Source organism: Crocodylus siamensis, chromosome 2 (genome assembly GCF_052110815.1).
Source record: "Crocodylus siamensis isolate JL-2025a chromosome 2, ASM5211081v1, whole genome shotgun sequence".
NCBI classification, from domain to species: domain Eukaryota; kingdom Metazoa; phylum Chordata; order Crocodylia; family Crocodylidae; genus Crocodylus; species Crocodylus siamensis.
In genome coordinates, this window is record NC_143396.1 from 172,991,568 (window position 1) to 173,018,280 (window position 26,713).

Here is a 26,713-nt window from a genome sequence, read left to right on the forward strand (position 1 = left end):
TTGCCATGGCAACCCATCTCTCCGCCCCATAGCCTTGGCCCCGCCCCGCAACGGCGAAGGCAACGCCCCATGTGCGCCCTCCAATCAGACGCGAGACGAGCCGCGCGGCCGAGCCGCCGCCCTCAATTGCCCCCGTGCGCCTGCGCCCTGAGCACCACGGCTGCCGGGGGCGGGGGAGAGTGACGAGGCCCCGCCCCCTGCGCGCGGCGCTGCTGCCGCCCCTTGGGGCCGCCCGGGCCGGAGAGCGGCGCCGCCTCAGCCCGCGGCCCGAGGGGCAGGGCCGGGCCGGGCAGGCAGCGCCATGCGGCGTAGCGACAGGCGTGGGCCCGGTGCGGCGCTGGGCAAGGCCGCCCTGGAGGAGCAGCCGCCGCAGCCCAACGGCGGGGCCCCGGGGGCGGAGGGGCCGGCGGAGCCCGGCTCGCCCGCCGCGCTGCGCCGCAGCACCGAGTCCGAGGTGTACGACGACGGTACCAACACCTTCTTCTGGTGAGGGACCATCCCCGCACCCCCCCCCCACCCGCCACGGGCCCCGCGCACCCGCACGCGCACACACGGGCCGGGGACCCTAGGGCACGGGGCAGGGGAGAGCCGCGTCCGGACACTCACCAGTGCGTGGGCGCGCGTGTCCGTGCACACCGCCCTGCACGTATCTGGTCTGTGAGCACACCCATTGGTTAGTCTGTAAGGTTCGTGCTCATTTATGTGTATGTGCATGTGTGGATGTGCAGCAGGGGAATGGCCAAGAGAGGCTGTAGTCAGGGGCAGGGCAGGGGAAAAATCGCACCTTATCGACTAACTGAAGAGTGTGCATCTCTGTGTGTGTGTGTGTACATGTACAGGAAATGTGTGTTTATGTATTTATACATACACACATGCTCATGCACAGACAAATACACACTTTTTGGTTAGTATGGTAAATGCCACTTTCCCCTGCCCTCTGCTTGACCTGAAGCCTCTCTTAGGCTTGCCCCTGCTGGGTATATACATATATATGTGTGTGCATACATACATTACACGTGTGCCTGTTTGTGCGTAGAATTCACACACACAGAGATTCCAAGTGTGCATGTATGAATGTGTGTGCGCGCATTATGATACACACATGCCCCCACAGATGAAATGGTGTGTGTGTGGGGGGGCTGTTTGTGTAATACAAACACAGATGAAATGTATAAAATAGACACTTTGTGTGTGTATATATACACAGAGTAAATGAAATTGTGTCTATATAAATACACACATGTAAGTGAGTGAAAAGAAGCTTTCATGGTTTGAAGCTCATTTCATTGAATTTTGTGTTAAGCATCTGCTAAAGTGATCTCAAGCCCATGAAAGCTTGTTTTCTCTCTCTCTCTTCCCCCCCCCCGCCCCCTTTGGTTAGTCTATAAGGTGCAAATCTACCCTGTCTTCTGCCCAGCAAACAGTCATCAAGCAGGCTAGCAGTAAAAGACACTTTAGGCAGCACAGCAAGAAGTATTTCCTGACATCAGGAAAATATCCAGCTGTTGCAGGGCTTTGGGGGAGCTTCATGTGCCACTCCAGCTGCGTGGGTAGCTCCAGTAGACCAGGTTTTGGGCTGGAGCACTAGTAAATACAGGTTCTCCCCAGCACCTCCATAGAAAAGAGACTAGGTGACTCTCTAGTTCATTAACAGCTACAGTGTTTAGACAGGGCAGGGTGGCACCTTGTAGACTAACTGGTTCAGTGAAGCACAAGCTTTCCCCTTAGTTTCCTTCTGGGAACAGATAAGCTACTTTCCAGAAGGGGAAAAATACTATTAGTAGTCTAGTTTTGGCTCTTGTTGTTCAAAATATTCTGGAAAACAAGTATCCTTGCTAGGACTTGATTATTAGCAGCATTAAATATGGAATATTGTGGTGCCTGAAGCCACCACCTTTCCTGTCTCTATCAAAGAATTCATCTGATACCTTTCTTTTGCTTAATCGTTTCTTCAGAAGATCTAATGAATAATTTCTTTGTTTTCTGCCAAAACAGTTCTCCTTTTCTTCCTTCAAGTTGCCCTTTAAAAATTCCCTCAGTCCACACCTGAGAAAAGTGGGATTTAATGTTTAATCTCAGATTATTTTGTCACCATCACGTACATGCTTACCATACACACAGCATTTCAGGTGTGAGTATCCACCTCATCTGCCTTATCTATGTAATCTTCCTTTATTACTTCAGAAAGCTAAAGCTGGTTTAACCTTGCAAGTCAGGTGGACAGTGTTTCAGCTGGTTCCCCATCATGTCAGTTTCACAGGATCAGGTAAACAGGCTTTTTGGCTAAAACATGGTGACTGTTCACTTTCAGTCTGGTGATGAAATTGAGTATCACTTCAGTTTTTGTTGGTTTTTAACCACGATGGAGAGAGAAATTTGTGCATAGTGGGAAAATTCAAAGGAAAATACTTCTCTAAGTTAGTTGTGGAATCTGCCTCTTTGTATGAGTTTCTTTTGTTTCCCTGTAACCTTTTTTTTGAGCTGCTTGCAATCATTTTCTGAAAAACGAAGCCAGGTTGCTAGGAATCTTTAGAATTTTGATGTTTTTCTACTTTTTTTTTGCTGGATCTACAGACAGCCGAACATACCTTCTTAATTCTGCTAGAGGCTTGGTTGGGTGGACTGTGTGCAGAGGAAGATAAGATTTGGTTTGGGTTTGACATTGATGGGGGCTGCTTGGCCCTGACCCAGATCCAGTCGATTTTGGCAACACTGAAGGGGCTATGTTGGAATTGACAAAGTTCCTAATATTTGGCAACACCTCTCTGCTACTTGAATGCTCACAGGCTATTAGATTCCACTACGATAGTCAGGATAGTCACTACGCAAACATTTGAAGCCAAACACAACTGTTTAAAAAACACCATCATCTTGAAAAGCCAAGCGATTTTCTCGGAGAGATTATCTTGCTGCATTTAGACTCGGCTAGCAATGAAGTAACTGGATCTTGCTGAAATCTGCATAATATTGCCATCTTGTAAATGGAAAATGGGTAAAATTGTCATTTGTTTTTTGCTCTTTGAACATGGTCTGGCAAAAAAATGTAATTTAAAGCTTAGAAATTCTAATGCTCTTCTGTTTTGCTGTGTTTAAAGTTTTGTTGTTAAGATTTTTTTAACTTTGAAATCGGCAGAACCCAAGTATATTAAAACAAAGGACCCTCCTTTCTGTGCAGGCTTTGGTCTAGTCTAGTCCTACATTTGTGTTGGTTATTGTGATTAGGACTAGCTTGTGAATATGCCACATTAAGCAAAAATGCCATTCTAAGTCATGGTATTATTTTTCATACTGCAAGTGCAAGAATTAGGATGATGTCCAAATATGCCATTATTTTTATGGCTGCATTAGAAGAAAACTTCTTTAATGTACTTCCCAGGCAGTGCCTAATCTCATTAAAAAAACAAACGTTGAGGATTAATTCAGTGCATCTTTTTACAGTATTGTAGAAAGTATATAGTAGGAGTTATTCCCTCCCACCCCCAGAGTACCTATCTTGTGCTTACAGCCAATATTTGTAGTGTTCACCAAGCTTTCAAGTTTTTCTTATGTTTTGTTATGCAGTTGAGACAACTGTGTGGGTTTTGTAAGATGCTCTTCAGTGCATAAACCCTCCCACCCCCACCTAAAATTACTGTTTTCCAGGGGACTTTACAGGATCTTTGCTGTTGTGCTTACCAGAGTTCTGTAGTATTCAGCACTATTTTGTTTGTTATAGGTCACTATTTTCCTTAAGGCTCTGTTTCATACCCAGCAGGGTGTATTGACTTTGTTATGAGGGCTATTTAATTAAGATGTTTCTTGTTTTCTCTATCAGGACCCATAAAAGCACAAGCTAAGTACTTGTATGGCCATGTCCAGCATTAGAAATTAAAGCATTTAATAAACTTTTAGATATACTAAAGGCAGTCTTTCCTGGGGGTAACATAGCGTATTTTCTGTAGGTAATTCTGCTGTCCATAAAACAAAGATCTTTTTGACATGTGTGCCTTTATTTTCATTTATTTATATATTTATTTAATGTATGTCACCCTTCCCAACAGCAATAATAGGAGACAATAATAGGAGAACAGAATAGAACAATAATAGGGGAGCAGAATAACTTATAAAACAGGAAAATGCTTTTAGTACAGGAGAAAACAAAAATAGAAACACACTAAACAATATCTTAGCCTAGCTTGGTTTGCTAAATACCTGCCCCTTGCAGCACTTCTGCCTCCAGCCCATGCCTTGGCATCCTTCAGAAGTCCACTGGTAGGACGTTAAAAACTGACTTGAACATTACAGTAAACTTTGTAAATCTTCTTACATTAACCGGGGGAAGGACAGAGCAGGTGGTCTGTATCTTAACTGGGGGCTGAGAGAAGTAGTCCGAAGTCAAGCATAAGGCTGGGTAGAAATACATTTTAAAGATTAACCCAAGTCAGAGAGAAGTTTCTAGCAGCTAGTATTTGATGAAGTGAGCTTTTGCTTACAAAAGCTCATGCATCTCTTATCCAAGTAGTCCATGACATGCATCTCTATCCTGCTTTCTGCCTTAATTGAGAGTTAAGACTAACCTATATTACTTCTGTGATATATTCGGAGATCATTCATGCTTAGGGTTTGTAGCAGCTGTTTTTCTCAGCAGAAATGTAAGGTACAAGATTGGAGGGGAGAAATGTTACAAATATCCTTGCAGTTGAATTTTCTTAAACTAACAAAAAACCTACAACCTTCTCTCTGATGAGAGGTTTACTTTTTTTATAGCAGGCGTGGAATTACCCACTTGCCTATGATGAGCCGGAAACTTCCCTAGGCAAATACAGATGTTAAGATCTGTTTAATGTTTTTTGCTCTTTTAGTTATTAAAAAGCACCAAGAGGTCCTTAGCCAGGTTATTCTGAAGTGATGCAGAAAGTAGGGCACAGTGGCATCAGTTAGTCTCTAAGGTGCTATCCTACCCTGCCTACTGCTTAAATATAAAGAAAGGACATATTTGGGCCAGGACTGACTTTTATGTTTGTGTAAACTGAGCATGTTGGGTCTGGGACTTGGTGACTTTGTCCTACCCTATACAAATAAGTGTTGTACTATCATATGTATGAGGCAGATAGTTCTAACGCCACAGTTACGGCTCATTTTCCACAGGCTGCAGAAGAGTGAAAAATGATCAGTGTTGTTATCACAGCTGTTTTCTGGTTCCCTCTGGGAAGAAGTGAAACTAACAGGACTCAGGTATTCATTCTGCTGTGGTCTGGGGATAGGTATAAACAGTTGAGGCTGAGTGGATTTGTATAGCAGTATGCAAAATTTGGTCATAGAGCAGCAGAAAAGCTTAGAGCACCATGGCAGAGATGCATCATTACAACGAGCTCAGATATATGTCTGTCTCTTTCCAACAATGTGGGTCGTTGAGGTGGTCTTCAGGTTCTTTGTTGCCTACCTACCAACAGTGGCTGATGTACATGGGTGATAAATTCAAGACCATTGGACCATTTAGTCTGACCTCATGTATAACACAGTCCCTAGAACTTCACATAAATACTTCTGTATTGTTGTTAATAACTTGCATTTGGTTAAAATACATCTTCCAAAAGGCATTTATTGATTTGAAGACTCTAAGAGATGGCGAAGCTGCCATTTCCCTTAGCAGTTGGTTCCAATAATTAACCGGCTTTGCTGTTCAGAAAAATAGTTTATTTCTTTCTTGACTAGTTTTAAGTTCTCTAGTTTCAGCCATTTGTTCTTGTTATGCCTTTCTCTGTGTTAAAAACTTTAACTACCCCCATGAAGGGATTCAGTATTGGGCACTCACCTCCATAATCAAGTCATGGTATGAAACATGGAGTGCCTATGCAAGGACAAGAAACTAAGCAGATTGAGGAGGTGGGATTAGAGACAAATTTAGATTTGTATGGTTTTGTAGCAATCTTATAGAGCTTCTAGAGTAGGGGAGTTTAACAGACAGCTTGCAAGCCAGATCTGGCCTATGGCCATGTCATTGGTCCACGGGGCTCCCCATGGTCCAGAAATTTGGCAGGAGAGCAGTGGGACTGCTCCCCTACCACCAAATTTCCAGACATATGGGGAGCTCTGGGGGCTGCCTGCTGGATTGGACATTTGATCCCAGTGTGCAGGGCCAGTCAGGGGCAGCATCAGGCCCCAGGACCCAATCCTGGTGTGGGGGGCCTGCAGGGGGCAGCACCAGGCCTTCAGGACCCAATCTTGGTACGTCGGGAGTTGGAGGGGGCAGTGCCGGGTTCCTGGGGACCAATCCTGGTGCATGGGAGTAGGAGGGCTCAGTGCTGGACCCTTGGCGACCCAATCCTGGTGCGCTAGGGTGGGAGGAGGTGGTGCCAGACTCTGAGGACCGGTCCTCGAGTGAGGGGGTGGTGCTCAGACTCTGAAGACTTGGTCCTGGAGCTCGGGCAGGGAGGGTGCAGTGTTGGACCTCAGTGTTTGCAGGCAGGGAGGGTGCAGTGTTGGACCTCAGTGTTTACAGGCCTCGATCCTGGCGTGCACGGCTTGATCAGGCCTGTGGACCTGCTCTGCCTCACTGATCTGGCCTATGGGCCCAAAAGATTGAGTACCACAGTTCTAGAGAAAGACCAAGTTAGGGGTTTGACATGAGGAAATATGAATTAGAAATGCTGGTCAGCACAGGGCATCATAGCTCCTTCTGGTATTTCCCTTGCTGCATTCTGTTCTGTGGAGCCCTTCATGATGGCTGGCAGAATGAACCATTTTAAGGACCAAGAAGTCAAAGATCTGAGAGTCTGTTTGGGAAATTTATACAGTGGTCTGCAGAACCAAGTGTTGTCTAGTTACTGCCTGCATGTATATCATAGCCAAGAGCAACTAGAAACTAAACTCTCACGAGAGTGTGTTGATAAGAGTAGGTATTGGGTTAGCTAGCGGGTATAGTTTTTAACTTTTAGGGGTGGTTTTTTTTTGGGGGGGTGGGGAGTTAAGGGTCACTCACCTTTCAGGAAAGGATAAATATTTATGCATATTTGGGGACTTGTTAATATTAACAGAATATTCAGGTATATAAGATTAACCTAATTGAGGTACCATATTTTCTGATTTTGTGTCTTCCTGTGCATCTTCCCAGTGGTACCTTCTGTTGCTCTTAGAAAAGTCTAAACAAGTTGCTGTAGAGTTATTGGCATTGATTTCATCACCCAAACAACTTCATGTATATCTAAGAATACATAAGACAACATCCACATGATCAAAGACCATCCAGGAGGGTGTAATGAAATGCAGCCAGCTCAAATAGCGGGGAAAATATTTCTTGTCCACTGGATATTGCTGCTTTTACAGACCTTGTTCCATCCAGTTAGTTTTGCATCTTATTCCAGTTGTCATCTCTTCCTTCTGTGCTGTTGCTTCTGAAAATGTCTAAAGGCATAAGCCTCTAGATGGTGATATAACTTTCAGATAAGATAGAATACTATATTTCAGCAGGACTCTGCTGTAGGAATAGTATAGTTGAGCACTGGATCCGATGATATGCATTTAAAAATTGTATTTCTTGGGAACAGGGTTAAATTGAAACATCATAGCTTAATCCTATATTTAGCATGAAACAATAACAAACTAGTCTACTTGGAATATAGGAAAACAAGGAGCATGAGATTGGCTTTGGCAAAAAAAAAATGAAGTAATTGTGGAGCATGAGGGACTCAGTGGAACAGGGAGGAAAGCTGTTGGAGGTGAAGGCCCTTGTGGAAGAAGGGGTCTGATGCTCTTGTGTGGGGTGGTGGAAGGCTTGTGCCTCTGAGGTACTGGCAGTTGAAGGTTTTTTTGATGTTGGCATTTCAGATCCCTGGTATGCTGAACCATTGTCATATGACATGTTTTGTAAATTGCTTTATTACCTGTGTGTTCTAAAGTGGCACCAAAAACAAATTGTGTGCTTCCTTGAGATTCCTCTTTTGCACACTGGCACTCTTTCCTCCATCTCTTAATTGAAGGCTTTCTTTTGATTTGGGTTTCTTTAACTTTATCTGTGGTATAAAATTGTATGAGATTATCTAAATTGATATTAAGTGACATAGACTCTGAATACATATGCACTTAAAAACACATATGCACTTAAGCAGATTTAAAATGGGCCTATTGGAAGTTTGATTAGGTCAGTTTTAGAACTGATCTAGTCATAGTTGCTTACTCAGTGCAGTAAACTTGATCCAAGTCTTCATTTACCATTTTTTTTTCTCTGCCTCTTTGGTGTCATCCCCTCTTCCCCCCTTAAAACCTTAATTATTTTTTTAAGTTGTTTTTTTGGGCAACTGAGCAGAATTTATTAAATTATCATTTTGGGTACCTATACACATACTCTGACATGTTCTAATTGGAATGCATTGGAGCAGACTCAATTAATTGAGTCTGCTCCACAGTCTATAGCATTGCTGCAGTGTCACATGTATAAGCCTCTGTGGGTTTAAAAGTGGTCTCTGGGGTGCTTTAACTAAAGCTCATTGAATGAGCACATGTATAGACACCTTTTATTGGGGCCATACAACTGTGTGAGTGGAAAAGTGATGGAAGGTAAATGCATGTTAACATCCTTATGTGTTTTTATAGGCACATAGTGGTCTCATTTAATTTCTGTAAAGGCGCTTAAGTCTTGACTAGCTCAAGACAAGTTACTCTTCTAGTAGCTTAAGCTGCAAAGCTCAAAGTTTTCTGAGGCTCCTTAGCTATTGTATTAAGCTCTTTTTGGGGCAAATAATGTATCATCCTGTTTCTGGGCAGCACAATGAAGTTCTGAACCACTGGATCTTTTAGACAATTCTACAGTATACATGAAGTACTAAACCAGTATGGGTTCAACCTGCTGTTCCATTGGGGTTTAGGAAAATAGAGTCCTTAGATTCTTGGAAAGGAGCAGAGGATAAAATGCATCTCTTCACTGTTTTACAGTTCTGTCCTGAGTGTGTTTTGTGCAGTTTCTATTTCAGAAAAGTAACTATATTAGAACATGGAGGCAAAAATTTGAACAAGTTTGCTACTGGCTTCTGTTTTTCCAGCTCTGTCTTCCTAACTTTGATTTGGAAAACTGGGTTAACTTAATTATCTGTTTTACTCTGAAGACCATATTTATGCAAAGCATGATGCAGATTTGTCCAGTTGGTTAATTTTGACCCAGCTTAACCCAGATTTGAAGTCTTGATTTTTTTTTTTTTTTAATTTATTTATTTATTTTTTTGTCTGCCTCCATCTGTCTCAAAACAGCTTGTTGGCTTTTTAAAATTTTTCAGTTCTGCAAATGCTTTATTTACATGCTTGTGTTTAAGTGTGTACTTGTAGCCTGGATTTAAAGGAGATTACTGATATGCTAAGGTTTAAGGACATAGGCATGAAGGGTTGAGGTTTGACAAGGTGTTTTTTTAGTTTCAGAGTTAGAAACTTTTAGTTTGAGTCTATAATATAAGGATTCTAGTTCCAGTTCCGCAAGTGTATGGGGCCTATGGAGTGATCATAGTGGCCCTTTGTACACACCCCATTTTTTGCCCTTTTTTGTGCTACAATAGCATGACTGTATGAGTGCTTTAAAAGTCTTTCTTCAGCATTAGAGTAAAACTCCTCAGACGTAGTTTCGTTTGACTCGCCACAAATTAAAGTGTCACATCCCTGGTTTCACTGCATGCAAACACAAAGGCACTCAAAGGCATGTAATGAGCCTCTTTGTCTACCAGATGGAGCTGTGACTTTTATAGTTTACTCTTTTTGAATTGCTTCTGCTTTCAAATTGTTTCCACTTTTTTTTCTTGTGCTGTTTGCTGGCTCCGTGCTTCCACAGCTGCATGGCAGGGCATGGGGTGGGGGGCCCTGGGCTGAGGGGGCAGTGCTGGACCATCCCACTCTCCTGCAGTGTGCTTAATCCATTGAGAAACCAAGTATGTGCAAACACCGATACAACACTCCAAAGCTTAATTTATTTGAAAACCTAGTGCATGCAAACACTGATGAGATGCTCTAAAATAAGCAAGTATACATTTTATAAACCTATTTAATTTAATGATTAAACTCTGTGGTGTGTACAGGCACTCAGCCTTTTCATAGTCGAGGCTGTAGTCAGAATTCCTTTATAAGACAATTTTGAACTCTTTTGAAACCCAAGGTCAGTTATACCTACACCTTTGCAGAAATAAGCTGTTAGACTTTTAGTATTGTCTATTATTTAGTGTTAATTTTGGTTTTGAATATAAGAAGACTTTTAAATGGTTGCTAAATGTAAGCATTTTAATTTATTTCTGTTTTCCTCTAAATCACCTAGATAATCTTCCTTTTTTGAAATATATGAGCAGCAGTTGAAATATTTCTGTGCTAAGTGATGCATGAAAGCAAGAGTTTGGGTAGATTTGATGCTGACTCATCAGGAAGTTTTCAAGGCAGGAATATTTTAAAGATATCGTGGATATTTGAAAGGAATAGATTATTCTGTCATCAAAAATGTCATAAGAAAAAACTAATGGAGAATATGTTTGCTGACAGCCTCTCATTAAATCTTGTACTAAGCAAAGAGTGGGATGACTGTTTTGCTTCTGCATAATGCAGCCTTGTTAACAAGAATTTTCCATGTTTGCTAACAATTGTTTTCACCAGAAAAACAACTAGTGCAGTTTCTAAGACTAAAGGTACAAATGGGGCTGGCAAAACTTATATTCTGCTGACCTCCATTTTGGTATTACAAAAACTAAACCAAACAAAAGATGTTTAAAACAAGCAGGGAAATTCCATATATGAGTATTCAGAACTAAACTACTCACGTTGGCTCTGGGATAATGTTTCATATTGCTTCATATGTAAAACCTAAGCACTTAAGGCAAAGAATGATATAGTTGGTGACATAATAAATTTCATAATGTTCTTGTAAACTAAAATATTCTCTATCAGCAGTTGCAAATATAAATGCAATAAAAACAGAAAAGGGGGGTTGGGGGAGAAGGCATGCTGATCAGGCTTAAGTTTTAAGTTGGTATACATTTCTATTTAAAAACAGTATTAAATTATTAAAATATGTACATCATTATATTCAGACTCCAAGTATTTTATCAAAACTTCCTGTCCACTGACAGTTATCTAACATTTTTTTGGATGAATCGGCATCAAATCTCTGCTAGCTAGGGTTGTTCTGACCTGGCTTAACATGGTGTGGTCCTGGGCACATGTTTAAACAAAGCAGTCAGGAGTGGTAAACTCCAGCACATATTACTTTGCCTTTATAGCATGGGTAGATGTCTTCACTAGAAGTTTTCTAAGCTTCTTTGTATTTATCTGGGAAACATTAGCTTTACTAACCGAGAAAGGAGGAGAGAAGCAATGAGATATCACTTATGAAGCAATTACTGCATTTACATGAATATAAAACTACTCCAAATATAAGACCCCCCCCAATAATTATGTTCTATATATGGGAAATTTATAAATTTATTATAATTTTCCAGGTATAGAATCTAATGACTGGAGATTTTACTTGAATTTGTCCTCCTCCCACTTCTACAACAGGGAAAATAAATGGGGGGAGGGGGTGTCAGGTAGTCCCCTTGCTCTCTTGCCCCCCCAGTATCTCTCTTCCCTCCCCCCCACTTACTGTCAGTCGCTGCTCTTCCTGAGCATGTGAAAGTGAGGAGCAAAATTTGCATATAGGTAGATTGCAACAGGTACCTATAGACTTAGTTTGGGCGTAGTTGATGCAGTTTACCTTTTTTGAATCTGCTACAAGCGTTTTGGCACAGTTATTCCATAAAACACTTTTAAACCGTACTTTGATATATATATATAAAAAATATTAGTACAAACTATACATGATATCGATCCAAAGCCAAAAGGCTTATAAATTGCCATCTAGTTCATTGGGTTGGGTTCTAACAAAGGCAACAGTGTTTCAGGCCATGGTGACCCCACAGCTCAGTACTGCTCAGTATATGTGAATACTCCATATATACCTCACCATGTGCTAATTTGCACCCCCCCCCCCGACTCATGGCTGGAACTGGGTGTTCTTGTCACAAATCCTGGAATCTTTTAAAAATATATATACAGGTGAGGCTCTGGGCAGCCTGGTCCAGCTCCACTTCATGGAGGCTGGGAACTCACTAATATGCAATAGGCTGAAAGAGGAGGCCACAGAGGGATTGTGGGTGAACTGTTGGGGCCCTGTTTGGTGATGGTTGCCAGACATTTAAGGCTGGAGAAGAAATGGGAATCTTTGGTGATGGGAATGAAAGGTGCAGATTAGCTGTGGGAATGAAGATGAAGTCAAACCATATCGTATTAGTGGCTCACTATGACTTGAAAAAGAGGTGTCTCTGAGGGGGACTGAATGCAGTGTGTACTGCCATATTTTAATCAGTTAAGTTGCAGTAATTTGTCTTTGTAGATTTTCATTGGTATGTTTACCTCATATAGATCATAGCAGGGGTGGGGAAAATGGTGGATTTGGCCAGCAGATTTTCCAGCAGCCCCTGCCTGCATGATTGGGTTCAGTTTCTGTAGAGACCTCAGCTGCTGTGTTGTGGTAGCACAAGGCATGGGGTTACCATGGGGACTTGCCCCAGCCACGCGGGCAGGGCAGAGGACTGTTCCAGAGCCACTGGGATCTTACGGCAAGGGCAACTTGGTCCTGGGTCCAGGGCAGAGCCATAATCTGCCGCCTGCATGCTTCTGGCAGGGGCATGCAATCAGCAGATCATGGCTCTGTTCCAGCTCCTTGTAGTGGTGACAGTGTGGTACCGAGCCAGGGCAGAGCTGAGATCCGCTGCCTGCATGTCCCTGCCCAGAGCATGCAGGCTAGAGTTCATGGTTCTGCCCTGGCCCTGGACCAAGCTGCCCCTGCCACAAGATCCCCAGTGGCTCTGGAGCAGCCCCCTTCCCTGCCCTGATGCACACCCTCCATGGTAACCCCAGCCTTGTGCTGGGGTCTCCATGGAGACTGGCTTCAGTCACGCAGGTAGAGGCTGCTGGTAAATGGAGTCCACTGCTGGCCGGATCTGGCCCGTGGGCTGGACTTTGCCCACCCCTGTTTTATAGTCATGCTCAGTGTTGGCTACATTTAATCAGCTTTGGCTTTTAGCAGCAGTTTAATGATGGACAATGAAGTTTCCTTGTATATGATCCTAAGACGAGGGATTCTTTTCCACATGCTGGCTGGGGAAGAAAAACCTCATCTTTTACTATATTTACTCGAGTACATTGCTCCTAGCTCATTTGGCTGCTAACTAGATTAACAGAGCAACTATTTTTATACTGTTCTATAACTTTACTTACCATTCAAATGTGTTCATCAGAAGGGTGGCAAACATGAGACAATGGATAGAAAGATGGGAAAACAGTAAAGGAAAACTGGTAGCTATCTGGTGCTTTTACAGTTAGATTTAGGAGAGATGGTAAACTCTGTCTTTGGTCTTTTGGATTGTCATTTAATTACAAATCCTTTTTTGTGTGTGTATTCTTACTCTCACTCTTTATATGTCTATTAAAACCCTTTTAAGACCAGTTTTATTTCTTCTCATTCTCCTGGTATATAGTTTGTTCCAGTTAAATGCCTGCACACCAGACTGGAAAAAAAAAAAAGCTATGCACTTACTGGAACTCAATAAAAACAATGCTATTTAACTACAGAAACCATATGGGGTATATTTTTTGACCCCCTTGCCTCATTTTTCAAAGCATCTTATGCCTCTAATAGCAGCCTTAAATTGAGAGGATCTAATAAGGTCAGGGCTACTTTGAAAGCTCTCAAATTAGCCACATGTATTCACAAATTAAGTGGTAAAGCACAGCTGCAATGCAGACTAGGTGTTGGGTCCAAAGAACACTTACGCATTCAAGTGGTTCATGCACTTAACCAGTTTAAATATAAACTATAAGCAGAAGATTGGGACTGATATTTTTTTTGTTCAGGTGAGTGAACTGTGCTTATCTGATCTGCATGTAAGTAGAGTACACAGTATGAACCAAACTCATGTAGTGTATATTTTACCTTTAAAATTATTTTAGATGCGTGTTTTCACTTTCCACAGACTAAGAGAGCAGAAGCCTTTGTTGTTATTTCCCTTAGTGCTTGCTTTCTTGTGGTTGTCCTTTACAAAGTTGTTTCTATCTTTGTAATATTCTAAAGCAGGGGTGTGAAATGGATGGCCTGTGGTGCTGCCCTGTTTGGTCCATCCCCCAGGTAGATCACTAGAAGTTATGAAGTATAGCCTGCCTCAGTCTGGGGCTGTTGGGCCTCAGTAGACATGGCAATTGGCAACAGGAGGGAGCTTGAGCGCTGATACAGCCCTGGTCATCCTCCAGCCACTACACCTGTCATCACTGCTGCAGCCCCAGCTCCTCGCTTGCCAGCCTTGCCACCCCCCTGCTGGAGCCGCTGCCACTGCTACCATTGCTTGCCGACTAGTAGAGCTAGAGCTGCCACTTTTGCATATAGTGGCAGCAGGCTTCAGTTCTGGCACAGGGAATGTGGCAGGACCTGGAGCTGCACTGCATGCCCAGTGTCAGAACTGAAACTGCTGCTGCCTGTCCTGGCTTGGAGCTGGAGCTGCCACCACCACTATGTGCCCAGGGGTGGTTCTTAACCCACAAGGATCTTCAAGGTCCAGATCTGACCTGGGGCATGAGATGAGTTTAACACCCCTGTTCCAAAGTTTATAGCGCTCCTTTGGAATACCTCATTTTGAATAGTCACAGTACTTCCGTATATTATCTTTATGGTATTCACATTTCTGGTTTCTTTAAACCCCAAACTTTATCGTGCATCCTTAGACCATTATGGCTGTTTCATGTGTAGTAACTTTATGCATAGCGTGTCAAAGCAGAGCTTTTTAATTTTTGCTCTGAGCAGGTAGGTTTGTGACACTGCATTTAACACTGGCTGTTCTTGTCACTTTTTGAACTCTAATTCTTCTACAGTGATAGAGAAGTCATTAGCCATGTTAGTCAGTGAGGGGTTAGCTTTCATATGGGACAGCCTTCTTAATCAGATGCTATAAAGTTGGCTGTTACCAACAAACCCTTATGCTTCTGAACCAGTTAGTCTTTAAAGTACTAACATGGCTAATGACTTCTCTCCACTGTAGAAGGATTAGTGTTTGCAAAATGACAAGAACCCTACCCTGCCTTTTACAGGGGACAGGGTTGTGAACTCCCTGCCTTCTTTCTCCAGAAAGCCCCATAGAAATGACCCTCTTTCAACTGTTGAACTTCCATGTCATGTTGAATTATTTGTGTCATTATGACTGCCTTTTGAAAGTTTGATACTAGAGACATTGAGCTTTAACCTCAGTGTGGAAATGGAGACCAAGCTGAAAGGGAAGTGATGAAAGCAAGAAAGGTATTGTTTGCCTACTGAACCTTTTAAATTTCAAGTAATGGGAGCAAAGCCTGAAATTGGGGAAGATGGGGTAATGATAGAAACTGAATCGTTGTGTTCTAGGAGATAGCCTGTCGTGTGTGTATCCAAATAAAAACATGCTTCTAACTAATGTATCCTGATACAAGTTTTGGACAAGCAGCTGATTTGGGAAAGCATTGTCTTAAATGAGAAGAGTGGATGACATGATTAAATTCCACTGTCTCCTTGGAATACCTTGCAGAAAGAAACTCCACCAGAAGAAGTGATGAAATATAAGTGGGATATAATATGGAACCTTAAAATAAATTGCAGGGAAAGAATGAAGCTTTTCCCAGTGATCAAAATGTGACACGGCTATTTTGTCTTGTTTACAATGGTTAGCTATCGTTAAGAGGCCTTTTTCTAGGTAGCTGAATTAGATCAACTCCCCCCAGCATCTTCCTGCGTAACATCTGTTTAGGAAGAATAAAACTAGTTTTAAAACTATTATATTCTTGTAAAGTCAGACACAACAAAATGAATGCTAAGTATATAATGCCTGGATCAGTTGGGGTTTTTTTTCTGTATCCTTGAGAGAGAGGCTAGTCAAAGTGGAAACATTTGTTTACAAAAGTCGTCACCAACCTGTTGATCCCGGAGCCTCTTTGGTTGATCCTGGGCCAGGAGACAGCTGGGTGTGTATGCATGCACACAGCCACTGCCCCCAGCCCCAGCAGGTCAATCTGCTGGGGGGAGAATAGAAGGGGGGGCAGATTGAGGCCTCTGCAGTGAGTGACTGGCTGTGTGGCACAGCCAGGGGCAGGGAAAGATAAGTGGTGCCCCAGTCCAGCCAGGTGGTGGGAGGATTGGAGCCCAGGGGACTCCTCCAGAGATGCTGGGAGGGGCTCCTGCCCATCTCTGCAGGGGTGGAGACAGCAGCGGTGACTGCTGCTGTGCCTCGATCCCTGCTGCAAGGTGGCCACATACAGCTAAGCAGTGGGACTCGCGTGGGGGCAGCCCTGGCCCAGCTGGATCTAGGATGATCTGGTTGTCCAAGAGCGTGTGAGGGGGGCTCTTGCTGGTGGGGTCCATTTCCCTCCCCCACTCATGCTCCGGATATAGCAAGCAGCCTGCAGCAGCAGCCGCCTTGTCCTGAGCACACGTGGGGAGCGGGGGCTGGGCAGCAGCAGTGGGCAGCCAGCAGTAGCAGCCTCCTCTTGGAGCACAGGTGGGGTGGGGGGGGCACAGGCTTCTGAGACCTCTGGAGCTCAGGTGGTGGGGGGGCGTGGACCCCCAGGGCCTCCGCTAGGCTGCATGCAGCGGCCTTCCAGATCCAGCGAAGCCAGGGCCTGATGCCCTATTGTCTGGCTGCCGAGCAGGTGTGGCTCAACAGAGCTGTGGCACAGAAGTGGTATTGGGCCTCAGCTGGGCCTGGTCTGGGACACACTGCGGTCCACGGGTAGGGGCACAGTAGGTCCTGGGGTGCCTTTTGCTTCCAAAAAGTGATCTTCACCCTAAAAAGGCTGGTGACCACTGGTTTACAAGAGAATTTTTCTTGAAGCCCATACATAGAATCTGTTTATATTAAAAATTAAGAAAAAAATTGAATTGTGAGCCTGAGCCTACACTTATCTCTTTATGCCTGCTTATCTCCTTGTACCTGCTTATCTCCTGGCACTCTGGCATGCCCCAACACCCTGGGTGAGAATCATTGACCTAGTCCAGTATGTTGTTTCTGATCTGTCTGTTCCCTTTAGAATACAAGGGAGGACAGTATTAAATTATAAACATCTTTTTTAATAGTGACCAAGAAGATTGCACCTGCTTATGAGCTGCTTCATATGCTTTCTATTGGGTTTAATAGAACTCTCTGAGTGCTGAATGCATTTTGAAACCTGAGTTCTTATAGGAAAACTGATTCAGAGTAACCTTTGGCTTGGCTTGAATGTGTTTTAGAAGTTAGTTAAATCTGGATTTATTGCTTACAGATGGCTGAGCTCTTAATACATTACTTATAGGTTTCTAACATACAACAGCCTGCATTTTAAGGAATTGAGCGTGATTTAGGAGATGTGGTAAGAACATCATGACTTTATTCATATCCCCATTTGACTAAGTTGATTAAAGGAACTAAGTTTTATTCAGAATCATTCTGTACAGTATGATTTGAAATTTTAAACCAAAGTTACTTTAATGATTCAGTAGCAAACTTCGCTGTGCAGATTTCAAAAGGAAGCTTTCAGACTACAGTTCTCAAATAGGTGGACTTTTGTATTTCTGGTCCCTGGTCAGGGCATGAGAATTTTCAGCTCAGTGATAACAGTAAAGGAAAACAAATTTCATTTTGGGGTGTCATAAACTTAAGCTTGCCACTACAGTGCAGCATACTGTATACCTCATATTTCTAAGGCCTGCAATCACTAGGCATGTAAATGTTATATATATATATGAAAAATGAGCCATGACCAAGTACATCTGTCTCAGCTAGTTTGTTTAGTCATACTATGTTCTCAGGTGAATTAATAGTTTTTCATGTATAGAATATAATTTTTGGAGGGTTATCTTAAATTTGCTGCTTCCCACCCACACCGTGTCCATTGCTGACCCCCTGCCTCTTGCTCTCTCCACACCCATCATGAACCTATTGCCTGCCCTGGGCCCATACTCGAATCTAAAACAAGCCCTGCCTCCCCCAGTGTCAGTTGGAAAAGGAGAGCCCATGTCTTGGATTTGAGTACATGTGGTTCTCTTATGTATAAAGAATGAAGTTTGTCACTTCAATAAGTTCCAAGTCAGGCTCTTCGTATACAAACTTATAAATGTGCAGGGATCCTGGTTTTCTCTGATTTTTATAAAAAATACCCAATTTTCAGTTAAAAAGTAATCCTGAATCCACATTTGTCTGTGATTTACGTGAAACACCACTAATATATATATATATAGGGGATGTTTTAAGTCGGAGAAAACCAGGATCCCTGTAAATGTGTGATGACGATGGATTTCATGCCAAGTAAATGGTTTCTGAGAGGTAGGAGCTCTTTAAGACTATGAGTGCTATACTGGCATCCTTGTAGTAGTATATTATACCAGCATAGTTCTTCTGATGTGTATGCATCCACATTAGCAAGCTGTGGGTTTTTTCCGTGTATCCCTGGTATTATACAATAACAAACCCAAGAACAAGTTGCAGTGCTACATACAGTTCTGCTATCTTAGTTCTGCTAACATAAGCTCCTAGTGTAGATTCAGCTGTTTTGGTCAGAGTTATGAAGATCTGTGTTCCCTGATCAATATGGAGGCCATCTGTAGTGTAAGCTGGGCTTCAAATGACAGTCTGAACTCATTGTTTTAATTTTTATGCTAAAGGAGCACACAAATATTTGAGTTCCTGCCTGAGGGAATTCTGATAGTTGGGTGTGGTCCTGCTTTTAAGCAGGGGGCTAGACTAGATCAGTGGTTCTCAACCGTTTTTGTACCACAACTCATTTGTAAACATTGACCAGTCTTGCCCTTACTCCTGGCCTCAGCCCCCTGCCCCCCTCCCCCCAACCCTCATTTTCTGTTTCCATGTACTGTTTTCAAGCGGTATTGCTCGGCTCTTGCAATGCAGCATTATTAACTTTTAGTGATGGTAATAAAGATTCTCAGAATTGCTCAGTGAAAATGAGGAAGCAACAATGACCCCTAATTGTGTAGAAATTTTTAAAATAAAAGCTTCCTTTTTATTCAGGAATGCTCAAGGAATTTGTATCATCTTTCTTTAGAAAGTAAGTGCAACATTTCATCTTCAGACTACTAGATTTTTTTCTGATCTTTGAATAGAGACATCTTGATCTCATAATCAAATAATATCCACCAATTTTGGTTGCCTAAAATGCTTTTAAATAGTAGAGCCTGATGTTCTTAGGAAATCTGAAAGCCTAGAATGGTTTTGTATCTTTTCCTCTTAATGTTTATTAGTAGTTTTCAGTCTCTCTTTTTTTTTTCCCCTCCCTTCCAGCAGAGTCCATGTAGGAGTTCAGTGAAAAGGACAATTCACATACTCAGAGTACTGAGGAATTAGGAAAGCGTGTCAGCTTTTGTTATCTGAAGTATTATGATGGGATAAAATTTTTAGTAGATTTGATTGTAGAAAGGATGCCCTTCACTGTGCCAGTGTCTCTGCAGATCCTTCAAAGTAAATTTTAAGGAAAAAGCATAAGGCAGGCTTAAGACCTCTTAGTGATAGGCCTCTCTCAATAAATTATTTTGTGCTGATGTGACATTCTCTGTTCTTTGCATTGTACATTTGTCAGAAATAGTAGCTGTACAGTTGTCAGAAATAGTAACATGAATTGAAAATATAAAACTTGTTCAGTTTTGTTGGTTAGTTAGCTTTTAGCCTGGCCAAGAAAATATTTCAATATGCTTGACTTCTTTCTGTTTTTCCTCCACCTGGCCTTCTCTTGTTTGAATGTTAATTTTTGTTTTCCCCCTAAACTGCAGGAGAGCTCACACCTTAACAGTCCTGTTTAGCCTTACTTGTGCACTGGGATATGTAACCTTGTTGGAAGAAACCCCACAAGATACTGCCTACAATACTAAAAGGTAAACCTTTTTAAAGATAAATATTTTTGTGTGGCATTAATCAGCATAAAGCTGATAAAAGTAAATCAAAATGTGGATGCTCATTTGATACAAGTGTTTAAATGTAACATATTGCTTACTGTGGTGAATAATGTGTGCATCATGTGTACATGTAACTAATTACAAGACCTCATTGTATCAGGTTATGCTTCCCATAGCAACAAATTCTGCTTCTTGGCTAATATAGTGAGGTCTGCCACTTAGATTTATCTGGTGGTATATTATTACATGTGAATTATTTGACTTGTACGTTAATGCAAAGCTATGTTTAAGGCTTTCATGGGGATTGGTATTTGGGCTAAATATAAACATGACAGCTTATAGCTTAAACAGCAGCTCTTAAAAATATGTATGTTTAGAATGATTCTCTTAACTGTATGTTCTGTTGTCAATGTGATGCTGTAGTTGAACTGGTCAGATTGAGTGAAACCTCTCATGTAACTAAAATAGTGAAAAGCATGGTTCACTCAAAGATCCAAAACTATGATTTTAATGTACACTAAGTCCTTTTTTTGTTTAAATCGAATAACTTGAAAAAATAAATGGCTTAATCTCCCGAGAGCTCTACATGTTCCTGTTATGAGACATGAAAATAAATTAGAATCCTGGAAGAACACCCACCTGTCTTCTCTCTAGTGTATCTTAGTTCTTACATATGTGAAAAGGAAAGGAAAGGGGTATATTACTTCCAATTAAAGTATCTAACCTTCTCCCTGTCTCTCTTGAGTATGATTAGGAAGACATTTATCTAGAGGTACACCGATATATCAGTCCATATTGTATTGACACTGATAAAAGGAAAACTGACATTGTCAGCAGTTAGCATTTTTTGGCTGACGTGTCGCCAATAAATACCGTATGGATGTGCACAGCCAGGGATGCAGCCCAGCACCTTGGAGAGGAGCATCCGGCTGGTAAGTCTCTGTGGGGAAAGGGGCATGGGGGGTGACAGATCGAGGCCTTCACCATGAGGGGGAGAGTGGGGCCAGGGTAGGGGCAGATGCTGTCCAGCCAGGGTGGAACAAGGCACAGGATGGAGCCACGAGTGGCTGAGTGCAGCCCCAGCCCAGTTCCTACCCCGCCAGAAAGAGGCTGATGCAGCCCCCTAGCCCTGAGCCAGCAGCAACCTACCCTTACTCCACGGCTTCATCCCATGCCCAACCCAGCCCCAGCTATGCAGTGCCTTCCCCTGGAATAGCCCCACTTGCTCCTTCATTGTGGAGGCCTCGATTTTTGCCACCCCTCCCCTCCCGCCCCGTCTCTTTCCCCCAACAGATTTTCTAGCTGGATGCTGCTCCCCAAGCTGTCTGGCTGCATATTGGCAGTTGGATTGGGATTGGCCAATATGGCTGGTTAATAATCGGTCATTGGTATTGGCCCAAAAAATCTTTATCAGCGCACCCCTGCGTTACCAGGTATAGTAGGTTCACAGTGTGTCATTTGCACTTGCTGGTCATTTGCTCATGTTAATGTGAAATACTCAACAGGTCACTGTGGTAGCGCAGAGTACAAGAACCCAGCCTGGAACTGAAAAATACGGTGCAACCTTCAGTATCTATAACTAGCAGTACTGTTACTCAGTTGTCACAGTAAAGAGAAACTAGGCAGTGGAAGGAGCTGAGACATACTTTAGAACAATGTCTCCAAGAATGGAGGGGGGAAAACACTTCATGGAGGAAGTGATGACAAATCAAGTGAGTTGGGATTAGAGGTTGATATAAATATAATAAGGTGACTCAGTGGAAAGTTTCATTGCTGTGATAATGGGACTAATCTCAGTAATAAGATCTGGGAGGAAATTAATCATTAAAATTTCTTTTCATCTCAATAAGAAAAGATTTTTTTGATATGGGAATGTTATTTAATGTCTTAACTTGAATCCATTATTAAAATAAGTTAAATTTTTTTGGTAAAGAATTGAATACTCTCTGTGTTTCCAGTTGGAGTAAGGGACTTTCTTCTCAAACTTTGGAACTTTTTCGAAATGCAGAAAGTGTGAAGAAAGCAGTGTGTGTGGAGCTGCTTTCAGATCGCAGTCAGGTAGTACAGGCAGTCCTGAGACTTGCATCACAATTGGTTCTTGAAAACCATGTCTTAAGTCGAAACGTTGTAACTCAGAACCGATTTTCCCATAGGAAATAATGTTATAAATGGGGGATTAGATCCTGAACGGAGGCCCGATTGCCCTATTTTCACCAAAAATAATCCAGAATTTGGTACTCAGTCAATTATAGATGAGTAATATAGCTACATTAATGTATTTATACTGTAAATAGCAATCATTGATTTGGAAGGACTTCTTCAAGGTGACTTTGCTGGACTTTTTGAAGGGTTGTTGACTCTAGTCTTCTCAGGCGTCTTGGCTGCAGGTTTTTCTGGAGTCTTGTTTGCTTTCTTAAAGAAAGTGTCCAAGGAAGTCTGGACAGATGTTCTCCAGGGAGATGGACGATGCAGTGAACTTGTTAGCTGGTGTGGCATTGCGTCAGATCAAGCATTGTAAAGTTGAAACTGATGTCAGAAAGTTGAAACAGGGTGTTAATGTGTAAACATTGTAAGTGCAAAACATTCTAAGTTGAGGACTACTTGTATCTTGCACTCATAATGGGGTTCAATAATTTAGTATATGAGCTTAATACTTGTCTGAGAAGCTTTCACTTTGTCATGGAACCTGATCCACTCTCTATTTTTGTTAGGGAAAATTAACTAAGACTGACTGTTGATGGTTTTGCATACTCTTTATAGAAATGAAGTCAATCACACATGCACCCAGCAAACAGTTTTAAAGGTATCTTAATGTCAGGAGTACCAAGTCTCAAGTGGAAATACAGTAGAGATTCCATAAAACTGTTGCTAGTAAATAGCTTTTGTACTGCTCAGTAACCATTGTACATGTTGAGGTTGGCTGACTTAGGGTGGTTAAGCTTTATAGCAGGCTACCCAGAGAAGCAGTGGAATCTCCATCCATGGAAGTTTTCAAGAGTGGATTAGAGGCACACTTGACTCTAATGGTTTAATCAGGAGGTTAAACTAGATGAGTGGTTCTTAACCTTTTTAGACTCGAGGCACCCCTCATTAGACTCAGGCACTCTTGCAAAATGCCAGCTCTTATATTTCAGTCATTTTTTGACTACCAACAAGTAATAAAGCAATTCTGCTGTTGTGATCTTTCTGAGTTCGTTACAACAAGTTAAAATGTTTTTGACACTATGGATTCCTATCTCTGGGTTTATCGTGTGACTTGTGTGCAGGTGTTTACATACCTAACAATGCTAATATTGATTGGCACTCTGCAGAGCCCTTAAAAGGATCTCATGGCACCCCAGGTGCTGTGGCATCTTTGTTGAGAATCACTAGAGTAGGTGGCCTCGTAAGGTCCCTTCCAGCCCTACTTTTCTATGATGTTATGATCTTCTGACATTTAAATATCTTAATTGATCTTCTACCACTAAATATATGGTTGCATTTTTCTTGAAAGGTCATGTCAGTAAGTGGATAAGCACTGATCAGTGTGCATGCACTGAGTGGGACAGTCATTTTGGAATCCACTCCTTCCTTTTTATTAGATGAAATAATTAAAGCTGCATGAAATGTTGTGTAACTAGTATAATGGACTAGATAGTAATGTTGGATGGCTAAATTTAAGGTAGCAGGAAGCAGAAACTGCATTCTAACCTTGTTTCTTTCATTAAGTTTTTTAAATTATTACTATTTAATTTGATATTAGATTAATTGCTTCATCTGAAATTTCCATTGGTTTGTACAGTGTTGCATGTGAACCCCATCCTCAAATAGGGAAAGGGTTGTGTAGATGACTCCAGATCTGATTTTAAATCCTTTCTATTTAGCAGCAGCATACACTAATCCTCCTAAGTACAGACAGGCAAATTGGTTAGCCCCATTAGTTTCATAGCTTCATAGACATTAGGGCTGGAAGGGACCTCGAAGATCATTAAGTCCAGCCCCCTGCCCCTGGGGCAGGAAGTCAGCTAGGGTCAAAGGATCCCAGCAAGGTAAGCATCCAAACGTTTCTTGAATGAGTCCAGAGTAGGTGTCTGCACCACTTCTGGAGGGAATCTGTTCCCGGTCTTGTGGGCTCGGACAGTAAAGACATTTTTTCTTATGTCCAGTCTGAAATGGTCTTGGAGGAGTTTATGACTGTTGGTCCTTGTTTTACCCTGGGGTGCTCTGGTGAACAGATGTTCTCCCAGATCCTGATGTACACCCCTTATGTACTTATAGGCAGCTACCAGGTTCCCCCTGAGCTTGCGCTTTTCCAGGCTGAAGTGTCCCATGGCTCTCAGCCTCTCATCATAAGACCTATTCTCTTGCCCTCTGATCATGCGTGTGGCTTTCCTCTGGACTTTCTCAAGCTTCTCGACATCCTTGTTGAATTGAGGAGCCCAGAATTGGACACAGTACTCCAACTGCGGCCTCACCAAGGCCAAGTACAGCGGGAGGATGTCGTCCTGAGATTTACTTGAAGCATCTATGGATGCAAGCCAGAATTTGGTTAGCTTTACCAGCTGCGACATTGCAGTGGTGGCTTATGTTCATCTTGTGGTCAATCATGACCCCCAAGTCTCTTTCAGCCGAGCCTCTAAGCATGCTGCAGGGTGTCCGTCGTCCCCCCCCCCCCCGAGGTGGAGTACCTTACATTTCTTGGTATTGAACGTCATCAGGTTTGTATCCGCCCACTTACTAAGTTTATCCAAGTCAGCCTGGATCACTAGCCTGTCTTCAGGTGTGGATGCTATGCCCCAAAGTTTAGTGTCATTGACAAACTAAGCCAGTGTGCTTCTGACACCAATGTTCATATCACTGATAAAGATGTTAAAGAGGACTGGTCCAAGGATAGAGCCTTTGGGGATGCCACTGGTCACTGAACGCCATAGTGATTTGCTACCATCTACTACTACTCTCTGGGTCTGACCTCGGAGCCAATTCCCCAGCCATCATGGACTGTGGTGTAGCCGAGGCCACAGCTGGATAATTTTTAACCTTATGAGAATGAGAGACTGAGGAAGGCAGAGGGCATTGCTTTTGGGGTCTTTTACCAGTCACTAGCACCTCTACGTTTGCCCTACTATGTTCTTCTTTTATTAACTTTTAGTCCAGTTACTTTTGTCAGAACAGGGTGGCGGGGTTTATCTCCTCCACTGATTGATCAGTTTAGTTTTGTTCTCTGAGACCTTAGTGCAGGGGCTGGCAACCTTTATAAACTGCGGACTGGAACAACACAGTCCCAGTCTGGTGCAGGTTAGGTGGCTTCAGCAACCCATCAGTAACGGTGGGGGTTGCTTGCACTTATACTAGGACCAGGGACTGCCACCAGTTCTCTCAACCCCACCCTTCCTTTCCCTGGCTGAAGTACAAACACAGCTTCCAGGCAGTGAGCAACCGAGTTATGCCTGGGCATCTGGGAGCTACATCTGTGCCGCCACCACTTCTTGCTCCTGCATTCCTCTGTTCTTGGGCTGTGGCACAGGTGCAGCTTCCCTGGGAGCTGGGGCTGGGCATCTGGAAACTGTATCTGCACTACTGCTGCTTCCTGTTCCTTGGCTGCAGCACAGGTGCATCTGGAAGCTAGCTGGCCCCAGATCAATTTCCCACCAGCTGGAAGCTGTGCTTATGCTGCAGCCAGCCAGGGAGTGGGAGGGCAGAGCGAAGTGGTGGCGATGCAGGCACATCTTCTGTCTGCCTGGTTCTAGTGCAGTTTATCATGGTCCAGCTCCATTATGGCCATGGACAGAGGCAAGCTCTCCCACTCCACAGGCCAGATTCAGCAGCCCACAGATGTTGCTACCCTCTGCCCTAGGAAACCAGTTCAGCCCAGTTTCCTTATGGTCCTGGAAAAATGTCAGTTAGAAGAGATTTATCCTACTGTGAGTAAGTGCTTTCTGAAAGGGAGAATCTCCTGTTTCTTCCTTGTTGGCCACTAGTTTGACAGTGCTTAACTTGAACTCCGTTTTTTGTTCCTCGTAGTTCATGGTTGTACTAGTAGAATTTAGAAGTTCATTATGCTTTGACTAAAATACAGGTTAGAGTTCACCAATTATTAGTATAAATAAAGCTACAGCTACAGCATGACCATCTACCATTTCAATTGTAATGTGTGTTAACAGCCTGAGTAAGCAGTTAGGCCTCTGGCTCTCTGTTGGGCCTTGCTGATTGGCTCTTAGCCTTCTCTGCCAGCGAGGATTTCTGTTTTTTTTCCTTGTGGGGGATAAAGGGAAGGGGGAGCACACTTCAGGACAGCCACGGTGATTCAGGAATCTGGAAAGGTTGTTTACTTTTGTATTCATTACTTTTATTATGCCTCCTTAATCTGGAAGTTAATGCCACTGGTGTGTGGGAGTCTCCAAGATTTGGGTCAGCCAAGTTACAAGTGCAGCAGTTATCTTCGGTGTCTTTTGTAATATATCCACAGATGTAGGTTGGATGAGGAGACCAGAAGGTGTTGGCTGGCTGCACTGCTCTCCTTTTGGATTTGGTAGGCCTTACATGGCTGGAGTGGAATTGTGCACTTTGCTTGCTGTGGATCACCATCTGTGGGGATAAATTCCTTGCATACCAACCACAACTTTTTAAATAGATCCAACTACTTTTGAACCTTGTAAGAGTATCTGGATTAGACATGCCTGTTGATTTTAAAAACAACTCCTTCAAAACAAAAGTGTTCTTGTTGTTTGTTGTGTGTTGTTTTTTCTTTTTGTGTTGTTAGCCTTAATGTACAAAATGCCACAAGGGAAGGTTATGAAATAC

At 42.8% G+C, this 26,713-nt stretch overlaps 1 protein-coding gene across 1 annotated transcript in view; it reads left to right on the plus strand.

The window, feature by feature from the left end:
* The first annotated feature begins 170 nt into the window (after positions 1–170).
* The window catches only part of PTDSS2 (phosphatidylserine synthase 2), a 75,837-nt gene continuing 49,294 nt past the window's right edge, over positions 171–26,713 (plus strand). Inside the window, exons 1-2 of the mRNA XM_090032335.1 lie at positions 171–486; positions 19,811–19,912. Coding sequence (XP_089888461.1) covers positions 302–486; positions 19,811–19,912 — 287 coding nt within the window. The 5' untranslated portion in view covers positions 171–301. The remainder of the gene's footprint in view (positions 487–19,810; positions 19,913–26,713) is intronic.